We start from the raw sequence: 11813 nt of genomic DNA on the forward strand, positions 1-11813 counted from the left end.
ATCCCTGGAGTTGTGTTTTGTTTCATTCACATGGTTGAGTAATTCTTTATAATTAGTCTACATCTCTAAAGCTCAAAATGCTCTGCTCCACCTTGTGATGTCATGAAGCGGTAGTTTTCAAGTTAACGGCAACCTTTTACCTTTTGTACCTTTTGATGCGTGAATGAAACAAAACACAATTCCAGGTATGATTTTGATCAGGACAGAACACTGTAATGTTGTAATATGGGCCCTTTAAGACAATTCAGACTAATAGGACTGACCTCCCTGGCCTTCATGGTACTTAACATGTATTTATGCGTATTTACACAGTACAGTTGAGTGGGTGTGGCTGACCAAGCTACAACGGTTGTTTAGTGAACACACACAATATTTAGGCATAATATCTTTATTTTTCTACTTTCTTCTTCAATCTCTGGAAAAAACATACATCTCTTCCCAGACCCATTTCATGATAGAATAAGTCAAGTATTGTTGTATAAAAGGAATTTATCAGTTTGGTTGATTCTGGCTTTTGAAACAGAAGCCTAAACCACTCTACTCCCCCTTACCTCAACAAAAGGGCAAAAGTGTCCAGTCAAGGTTAAAGGTGCACTGCGTAACATTTCTAGTGAAGGGTCTGTTACCTGTTTGTCTGCATGTAAATGTTATTACTTTGTCTGTTTTTTCACAGACTAGATTAAGTCTATCACATGAGAGACAAGCAGGTTACAGCACTACGAAACATTACAATTCAGATCTGTGGAGGGTCGCCTCTATTCACAGAAGGAATTGTGGTATTTTTAAGCAATAGAAACACCCGGAATAAATAAATGCTAGATGGATATGCTTAACATCACACCATGAAACATTCCAGGCAAAGTAATAACTCCATGGATAAAAGTAGGTATCGGACCCTCCATTAGAAAAGTTATGCAGGACACTTTTAATTTTAATATGGGAAGTGGTTGTTTTTGTTTTAAAATGGAAAATAGCTGGAATTAGATGTAACTCCTGATCTAAGACTGGATCTTTTACTTACTAATACTAGCACTATTAGACAGGAACAAAGTATTTTCCGAGATTAATTTAGTTATTTTGCAGCAACCACCAGTAACTTTCTGGAGGTGGCAAGTCACCTGCATAATTACATTGAAGTACAAAGTTAAAACCATACTTTGGAACATTCAACATGGAGATAAATACTATGGAATATTATAGCCAAAGGAACAGCATTTCTGTGGAAGCAAGCAGGATCCTCCAGGCCAAATAAAAGGTAGGTTTGTGAAGACGAAGAGTAAAAACACATGCTTCTTTTTTTTTTTTTTTTTTTTTTTTTTTTTTACATTTTTCAGTGCAATAAAAACTATTTAAAAAACAAACAAATAAAATAAAATGAAGAATATGCTTTTATTTAGGTCTATTTTGGGACTGAAATGTTGCATACTGTGGCTTTAATGTTATATTATTGTATGTCCTAAAAAGGCTTTATGTGGAAGAGAAGTGTTTTCTGTTTGAGAGAAGAAAACAACCTAAATACGTAGGGTTTGTGTGAATGTGTGAATGAAACAAAACACAGCACCAGGTATGTTTGTGAAAGGGAAAGGACATAACAGAGATCAGAAAATAGAGTATAATGGAACCTTTAAAAGCCACTGACATAGATCACTTATGCCCATTTGATTAGCCTTGACTTAACATTTAATTACTACATTTAAGAATCTTTTATTTAGGTCTATTTTTGGGCTAAAAAGTTACATACTGTGGCTTTAATGTTATGTTATTGTGACATAATATGCACTAAAAAGGCTTTAAACCTAAACAGATTTGCCTTACTCAGCCATTATTTCTTGAACGTGTGTCTGTAATCTGGTGGGTGAGGAAGTGAAAAATACCCTTGTGAGAAGTGGATTGCGAAATTGGCATAGAGGCTCCCACACTATGACATCACTGGGAAATTTGGCTGTAAAACTGGAAGGAGCAGCTTCAGGAGACAATGAGCTGATACTGTGATTAATCCAAAAATATGTATGTAGTGAAGAAATACATATTGTAAGTAACTGTAAACATATTTGAGTATATTTAAAAGGCCCATATTATGCTATTTTTTGATGATTTAATGCTGTTTACTCATCAAAAACATACCTGAAGTTGTGTTTTGTTTCATTCACACATTTTTTACACACAGTCCCTGCACATTTAAGCAGTGTTCTAAAAATTTGAGTTGTATTTTCATGTGGTAATACAGGAAATGCTCCATTGTGGTTTTTAAACTCCATACACCTCCATCTTAATAATTTGTATTATTTCAGACCTAGAATTGTCTATCTCTGCTGAAGTATAGGTGAAAGATATAGTTGTATCTTTAAAACTACATCTTCATGACATCACAAGGTGGAGCAGAGCTTTTTGAATTCTGGAGATGTAGACAGACTAATAATGCGGGGTTACTCAAACATGAGCAAATTAAATAAAACACAACTCCAGGTTTATTTTGGATGAGGTAACAACATTATATCATGGTTTAAAGCTCACAAGAGTAAATTTTGTGTAATATAGGAAAGTTTTAACATTTAATTACTTTTTACTAGATTTTTAAGTTTATTCATTTGAAATACCATTAAAATAAGTAAGGGATCAAAACAAAAACATCATTTCATTTTTTGCCCAATTCAGCATTCTTTTTTTTGTCTTCTTTTGGATAATTTTAGTACACTTGGTTTAGCCTTAGATTAGACCTGGAATAGTCCTGTTAAAGGCACGATTTAGATCTGGTGGTACTCTGAAAACCAAATGTTTTTTTATTGGCACTTGGTGTGAAAAGTTTAAAGATGACACAAAATTGACTCTTGTGAGCATTAAACCATGTTATAATGCTGTTATCTCTTTTTATTTCATCCACACATGTTTAAGTAATCCTAGGATTACTCAAACTCTGTTCCACCTTGTCATGTCATGAAGCAGTAGTTATCAAGTGTACCAGAACCTTTTATCTTAAGAGATTGGCAATGCTGATAGGCAGCAGAGAATAAGAATCGCCACTACACATCTTCCCCTCAGGGGGGTGTCCTTAGTCCCCTGCTTTACTCACTTTACACTCATGATTGTCTCTATGTCTGAACCCAAAACTATTGTTAACAGCTGCTATACTTTTGACTTCAGGTGATGACGAGCCTATTACTCAGAGATAGACCATCTGATAGACTGGTGTCAAAATAACAACCTCCAACTTAACATTAGTAAAACTAAAGAACTTTGGATTTTCACAGGAACAAACAGGAGACCTACCACTCCATGGCCATCAAAGAGTCACCAGTGGAGAGAGTAGACTGTTTTAAATATCTGGGGGTGCACATAGCCCAGGGCCTGAGCTGAACACCACACACCACCTTCCTGGTGAAGAAAGCCCAGCAGCGCCTGTACCATCAAAGGCAACTCAGGGACCTGAAGCTCTCACTTTGAGTGTTGAAAAGCTTCTACACCTGCACCACGGAGAGCATCATGACTAGGAATATCACTGTGTGGATGGGGACAGCACTCAACAGGAGTTTGTGGCTCTCAGGAGAGCTGTTCACTTGGCAGAGGAGACCCTCAGACTGGGCGTGCCTCTTCTGGACAACATCAACATCGAGAGATGCCAATGCAAAGCTCAGAGGATTGTGTCGACACCAGTCGCCCTGCCTATGGACTGTTCTCCCTGCTGCCATCAGGACGGTGCTCTCATCTTCTCAGGGAACTGAGAAGGTGTGGAGGAGTTTCTACCCCAAGGTCAGAAGACTGTTGAACCAGGAGTGAGCTGCTCCTAACTCTCCTCTCCTCTATGTATTTCATGCATTTACTGTATGTGTTTATGTTGCTGGATGGTACATAAGAATTTCACTACACACTGTACTGTGTGCATTTGTGTATGTGACAAATAAACAAAACTAAATAAACTAAAATAAACTAATTCCAGGGTTGAACTTATTCAAATTATTCTAGTGAAGGTGTATGGAGTATAAAAATACAGTGGACCACTTCCTGTTTTACCACATGACATCACAAGGTGGAATAGAGTGTTTTTGATTTGAGAGAAGAACACAACTGTGCAGGGTTTGTGTTAAATATGTGTGAAAAAATATACATATATTAGCCTTGACTTAACCTTTAATTACTACATTAAAAACAATCCTAAAATGAGTGAGCACTTTTCTAGGCATTTCTCTTTATATACATTTGTATTATATATTTACGTATTTAGAATGTTTTATTACCATTTATGTTAACTCTTTTTTATAATTTATTGTGATGTGTGAGCTACTGTGTCCAAATAATTTCCCTTGTGGATCAAAAAAGTTTGTCTAAGTGTAAGATTCATTTATCAGTTATAGATGGAGGTATGCACATCACTACACAGGCTACTTACTCTGTAACTCCGTATTGTCGTAAGTTATATATGAGCCATCATTTTGCGATTTCCCCAACATTTCTGCTTTGTCATGTTTATCACACACTTCTTCTTTGGCAATGATAAAATTTCAAAATTGGGATGTGAAAGTGCCAAACTTTCTAAATTGGGGATTATAGAGTAAAATGTAGATAAAATTACAAAAAAAAAAAAAAAAAAAAAAAAGTATAATGAATAGAATTATTATTATGATTATGGTTTATTGGTTTATTTACAAAACAATTGACCAACATTTAATTCTTTGAAGGTCTTGTAAAAGGTAACTCCTCAGAAGCTACATTAACTTATAGAACGGGCCCCATTAGTGATAATTTATTATTATTTTATTATATTATGATTATATTTTGTTTTCTTAGATAAGCAGATAATTTGGCTCCACCCGAGCTTGTCTATCTGGGGAGCCACGCTGGGAGAAAAAAATGTATCTCTATAGAGTTCACAACAGTAGATCCAGGATCTTCTACACCAGGCTGTAACAGCACAAAGAAATTGTGGTAAAATATTTAAACCTAATGTTAAAGATCCTGTATTATGCAAAATTTATACTTGTGAGCTTTAAGCCATGTTTTAATGTTGTTATCTCATCCAAAACAAACCTCATTCACACACATTTGAGTAACATTTTATTATTACTCTGTCTATATCTCCAGAGCTCAAAACGCTCTGCTCCACCTTGTAGAAGAGGTAGTAGAGGTGGAGGTAGTTTTCATGTTAATGGCTACTTTTACCTTTAGTTCAGTAAAAATGGGCAATTCTAGGGCTGAAATTATCCAGATGATTCTAGTGGAGGTGTATGGAGTTTAAAAACAGTGAAGCACTTCTTGTATTACCACATGACATCACCAAGTGGAACAGAGTGTTTTCCTTGTGAGAGAAAAACACAGCCTAAATGTGCAGGTTTTGTGTGCGAATGAAACTAAACACAACTCCAGGTATTTTTGTGATGAATAAACACTATAACATACACCAGAAAAAAACGTAATATGTGGCTTCAGCTATTTGTCAGTTTGATTATGTGTGTCTTTTTGTGGATCTAGATAAAAACAATTAAGAGTAAGAGTCCTGTTATTTCAAATACTTTTAATACTCTTAATACCTGTCTAAGAAATGTAATGTACCTTGATGGTTACACTGTAAAATATATTACTCAAGACAAGAGTAATGGTTACAAATTCCTCTTTAAACATGCACTATGTAACTTCTTGGTTAGGGATACATTTCTTGCTTCTTTCTATGGATATGTCATTGCTCTGCCAGGAATGTTCCACAGTATGAAATTAAACACAGCTCTACCTTACATTTATTAAATCATAGGTGGTTTTAAAGCAGAAAAATACCTAGAAAAACAGGCATTTTGACTGTAAGCGTTGTTGCCTCTCCACAGAACTGACCTGTAACTTGTTCTGGTTTGATCTCCATCAAGATAAAAAGGTTCAATGAAATAATGTGAAACAGTCCAGGCAAAGCAATTACAAAGCAGTTACAATGCTCCTTTAATAAATACTTTTAACACACTTTCAATATAATTCTTAATTTATTTAAATTTTTTCTTCTGTGTTACCCAGGTAAGTGCAGTTGAGTAGCTATGTACTACCCATGTCTGTATAAAGGTGTAGATGTTCTTAAAAAAAAAACCTTAATGACTCGAATAAATCCATAGAAATAACAAAAGTGCTCAATATGGTAAAAGTTAAAGACATGAACTAGTGAAATAGCAAATATTCCTGCTTTCAGTTTCTGGAATGCTTCACCTTGTTTAAACATTGCGTGTCTATAAGTAGCGTAAATTCCACAAACAATAATAATAAAATTGCATCAGCGAGGCGGAGTTTGTTATTTCTTCACTTCCTCTGTTATGACGGGTAGTCACACTAAGCCAATGAAGCTATGGACAATGCTCTGCAAAAGACAGAGAGACATCCTGATTAGTTAAACTGATTTAAGTTTTGTTGTTTATTTCCTGTTCAGATGCATTGCTTTATTTCAAGTCAATTTATACATTGTTAACACACCTGCACTTCAGTGGTGGAACATAATGAAGTACAAGTAGTAAAGCACTTAAACTGTACTTGAGTATGCATTTGAGGTACAGTACTTTATAGAAGTACATACATTTTAAAATGGATACTTTTTACTTTTGCTTCACTACATTTGAGAGCAGGTATCTTCTACTCCGCTACATTTTTAAACAGGACTGACACCTTTTATTACTGTCTGAAACCTGCTGAAAAGATTCAGGGGTTTATTTTTAACATGTTCATAGTTCGAGCACAAATATACAAATAAAAATAGGCAGGGAAAAAAAAAAAAGATCAATTAAAAGCAATTAAATCTAACCTATAGTGAAAACAGCTCAAATCCAGATACATTCAAGTTTTAAATATATTAGGGCTGCAACTGAGTATTTTAGTAACTGACGAGTAAGCAATATTTCTTTAGTTGACTAGACAAGTGATTGACATTACACTGAGACTTTTTAACATACAAAAAAAAAAGATTGAACATGGTGACCAACTTCTATTGAGAATATTTACGAATGAAGTGAGTTATTGATGAAAAGCAAAACTTGTTTATTCTTTTTTGACATTTTGATTTAATACCGTCTCTGCTATTTAAAGTTTTTTTGTATGTGTTTTAGAGTCTGTATAACCAGATATGATAATCAAAATATGATTATATGAAATTGTCGACAATAAGGAATTTGTTAAAGCTCCATTTTCACAGACCGTACTGGTAAAACATACTATATAACATATAGCCTACCATCATGAAGCAAAACAGAATATAGGTTATGTTGTGAACTGGATAATTAACTATTAACTCCTCCTCCCTGAAGCCACAGCATGGAGTGGAGAAGGAGTGGCTGAAAAAGGAAAAGAACAGCATTTCTTCATCACAGGTCATCACTACTTCCTTGAAATAAAAGGGAAAATTCCCTTCACTTCTATATAAATACCAGAGCTCCGAGAACACACAGTAGTACTGACAAACCAGCAGCTAGGATCTAATACAAAGACCTCATCAACAACCTCTTATCTCCCAAAAGACTCTAAGGTAAATAAACTTTGTTTTTGGTGTTTACATTTGTAAACTACCTGACTTTATACCTGGAACTGAGATATTTATTTATGTATTTTATTTCTGCAGCAAGTCAAAAGATGGAATCAGAAATTATGTACAATGCCAGCCATTTGTCCTGCCCAGTGGTGGACTTGAAGATTTCCCATCATCCTCTAACCATGAGACGAGTGGTGAATGTGGTCATTGCCATGGAGCGCATCAAAAACAGCCTGGCCCAGGCCCTCCAGAGCCCTGACTTCAGAGATGAAAATCTGCTCAGCAACTTGTTGGAGAGCATGGTAGAAGGTAGAATAGAATCTGTTATTTAGGGCCCTACGCACAAACCTCTGCTTGTTTTATGTGAACAGTGTCTTATTTTCAAATGTTGTTTTTTTTTCACAGCGAGGTTTGTGACAGAGCGGTTTGCAGCACAACCTCAGTTCACCAGAGTTGCGGAGCTCCCTTGCAGTGTGTCTGACAGCCAAAAGAGGAACCTGGTCCTGGTCAACGATAGCTTGAAGTTACATGCAGTCATGCTTCAGGGAGGCAGCGAGACACGCCAAGGTGAATAGACAAAAATACTTATTTAAAGACATAGTTACAGTTATTTCATACAGACCTGGCTGTACAACAGTGTTATTCTGAGTATTAAAATACTGCTTTTATTTATCTTAAGTTCACCTGAACATGTCGACATATCGACCCCCACCCAGAACTGAGGGAAGACCAGTGGCCCTTTGCGTCAGAGGCACAAACTACTATCTTTCCTGTCACCAGGACGGCGATGTGCCAAGTCTGCACCTGGAGGTAACAATTATACATGTGTTATATACATGTGCTGTGCTTGCACTGTCTGTGGAGTAACATTTACATGTCACTATATGATTATTTGATGATTATCACAAATCTAAATTTTTTTCAGACTGTGGAAAACAAAGATTTGCTTGCAAGCATCAGCAATGGCAGTGATATGGTGCGTTTCATTTTCTACAAACATGACACTGGTGTGGACCTGAGTTCTCTGCGCTCCGCTCGCTTCCCTGAGTGGTACATCAGCACCTCAGACATGGACAACCAGCCCCTACAGATGTCTGCTCAGGCCTCCAGCTATAGCGCCTTCTCCTTCCAGCTCCAGGGTTAGACCACCTCTGTTCACAGCACTACTGTGCACAGCAACATTTCATTTTGTAATATTATTGTATGTACTGAGTACAGAGTGTAATGCCAGTGTAACGACACATCACATTTTGACATAAGGGGTCGCTATTTCAGTACATGCAGTGCATGTAAACCTATTTATTTAATTTATTTACTATTTATAATAATAAATATATAGTGATTTATATGACACTTTTAACTAACTCTAACCTAAATAAAATGTAAAAAGAAAGCTTCTGTTGTTCAGAATTGTTTTTCATACATAATATTTTATATTAAAAAAAATGTGCTCCTCACCTTCCAGAGTGGTTGGTCTCTCTCCCTCTCATCCAGCTCTGGTCCTCTACCAGAGTCCTGGGAGCTTTAGAGTTCTGCGCAGTATCTTTGCTGTTCCTAGTACCGCACTTTCCTGGACTGAGATGTGTGTTGTTTTTCCTGGTATCTGCTGTAGCCACTTCTTCCATTTTGGGGGTTAAAGCCCCAAGTGCTCCAATCACCACAAGCACTACTGATGTCTTCACCTTCCAGGCCTTCACTATCTCCTCCTTGAGCCCCTGGTATTTCTCTAGTTTCTCGTGTTCCTTTATCCTGATATTACCATGGCTTGGTATTGCGATGTCCACCACCACAGCTCTGCTTTGCTGCTTATCCACCACCACTATGTCCCACAGGATCTTGGCTCTGTCATTCTCCACAACATTTGGAGGTATTTCCCACATTGACCTTGGGGTCTTCAGCTTGTACTCTGCACAGATGTTTCTGTACACTATGCCCACCACTTGGTTATGCCCCCCCATGTTTGCTTTCCCTGCCAGTATCTTGCACCCACCTCTTTGCACAGCCTACACTGTGGGTCTTGTCTGGTGTGGTAGATCTGGGCCTCTGTTGCACGAGTGCCCAAGACCTATATAGTCTACATATTTGTAGCCAATTTCCACCTCATATCTCACGTATAGTGGGCACAGCCAATCAGAATGCAGAGATTGTTGCTCAGGTAATAAAGTAATTGGGTTCAAACTCTGCTTGGGTGAGAAGATTACAATAATAATTATACATAATATTATTATTGTAATACAATAATTAAATAATTACAATAATGAACAAAAACAAAAAAGATTTTATCAAATGTTTATGTTAGATATCACTGACTGTACATTTTAAAAGGACAAATTAAGTATTAATTTAAAGTATAGAGCATACATTACTTAGAAAATCACATACAGATTATCAATCTATCATAAAACAATTTACAATTGATGCTAAGACAGACTGCATTATGTTTATTAAATTTTGAAACAGCTAATGCCTTGTTTGTGATCTAAAAATGCTCATACTATACAGTGCAGGTCACAAATGGTGACCTTTTGTGCCACCTCAGCTAAATAATCCTGGAGTGTCCAAGAGGTGCAGAAACTACAGGGGGTCTGGTTTTCAGAGGGTCAACAACAATGCATAGCCTCAAAAAACATGTGCACATCTATTTGTGCACATAGTTTGTAACTGATCATCTACATGGTGAGACTTAATGTTTCCCTCAATTATGAATTATATTTATGTTACATTTATTTGAAAAGAATTGTGTGTTGTATTAACTCACCCCTGGGTTCAGCAGGAGCAGAGGAGGGGACACACGTGGATGGGACAGAGGCAGAGAGCTCTTGCTTTTTCTGCAGGTACTGGGGCAGCTTATTCATGTTGGTCCCCACTGCATACTTCCTTTTGAGGAATGGATGAATTGGCTGAGTAGCCTTCATCCAAAGACATGTTTATTACACATACTTAATAATATACTTTGGAATAAACAATTTAAAGACATGCATTATTTGTGTATTTTATAATAGCACTGCAGTACTCCCCCACAGTGGATTGTGAGCATTAAAATCTCCCACCCAAATCAATAATGATTTATATGGATTATAGCAATTAACTAAATTAAACTTACCCTCATGACACCAAACCTGAGTAATCACACCCTCAAGTAAACTGTCCCACTTAATGGGCTTGTACTGAATACCTGTTTCTACATCCTCCACCACATCTATCTGGTCTGTCTTTCCGGAGACACTCAAAACCTGGAACAATTAAATCAAGGCTTCTTAAACCCTGCCTTAAGTCAGGTTTCTTGAACCCAAATGAGGTCTGGTTTTGGATCAGACTCCCTAATTACTTTTTTCAACTTCTGCCCATTTGCAATTAAACTTCTTGCATTCCATTGCAAGATTTAAACCATGAGGAAAAAGTTCAGTACATTCAAAACTATCTATGTGGGTCTCATTTTCATCAAAATCATCAGCATCTAATTGACCACCTTTAGAATCAGACTAACTCACTTGAACTATCCTCATAAACTGGAACAGGCTCTGTGGAGAGGACTTTCTGGGCCCCAAGAATCTATTGGCAGCTTCAGCTACAAATATATCCGATCTGGACTATTTTTCACAAGCCCCATAAATAACATCAACAATACAAGTCAATAATGATTCCCTCTGAATCACCAGAGTATTTTGATCTCCAGCTACAGCAGGAGGCAGCTGAGGCTGCACAGGGGAGCTCCCTGCTGTGACACCCACATCAACAGGAAAAGTGACTCCCTCCACTCTCTTCAGGGCTTCAGCATATGTGATTTTGTACTGCTCTTTTACTAGCTGTACGTTCTTGGTTTTCACAAAAAATCTGCACTCCCTAGAAGATGCCATTTGATCTTCACCACAGTTACAACCCTTTGAGACTGAAGCACCACATTCAGAGATATCACAATTTCCCCCACATTTGACACATCTTAAAGAGCCTCTGCATGCTCCAACCATGTGGCCAAATCTCTGACATTTGAAGCATCTTAATGGGGTCTTACATAGACCCTAACCTGGTTACCTATAACAAACACCCAATAAACACTCGTGAAGGAAGATGATTTCCTTTAAATGTGAGCAGAACTGGTGCATTAACATTTCCACCCTCATGTGCTTTAAAACGCTTCACCTCCACCACTTTTTCACTGATCACATTTTCCTTTATCTCCCTCCCACACATAACAGCACCTACCCCATAAATCACCCCCTTCACCACCTCCCCTTGTTCTGCAATGTGACTTCCATTTTTTTCCCACATATTTTATTTATTTTTGCACTTTATCTAGCTACTAGCCCCGTGCAAAAAACCAAAAGAGCAC

General features: G+C 37.1%; 1 protein-coding gene across 1 annotated transcript; it reads left to right on the plus strand.

Moving 5' to 3' along the window:
* The first annotated feature begins 7322 nt into the window (after positions 1-7322).
* LOC110172087 (interleukin-1 beta) lies at positions 7323-8876 on the plus strand. Its single transcript, XM_020937907.2, has 5 exons — positions 7323-7480; positions 7574-7792; positions 7889-8050; positions 8163-8293; positions 8409-8876. The coding sequence occupies exons 2-5, from the start codon at positions 7585-7587 to the stop codon at positions 8625-8627; spliced, it is 720 nt and encodes a 239-aa protein (XP_020793566.1). The 5' UTR covers positions 7323-7480; positions 7574-7584; the 3' UTR covers positions 8628-8876.
* The last annotated feature ends 2937 nt before the right edge of the window (positions 8877-11813 follow it).

The sequence above is a fragment of the Boleophthalmus pectinirostris genome, unplaced genomic scaffold (assembly GCF_026225935.1).
Source record: "Boleophthalmus pectinirostris isolate CB_2022bp ecotype Guang Dong unplaced genomic scaffold, ASM2622593v1 HiC_scaffold_4, whole genome shotgun sequence".
NCBI classification, from domain to species: Eukaryota; Metazoa; Chordata; class Actinopteri; order Gobiiformes; family Gobiidae; genus Boleophthalmus; species Boleophthalmus pectinirostris.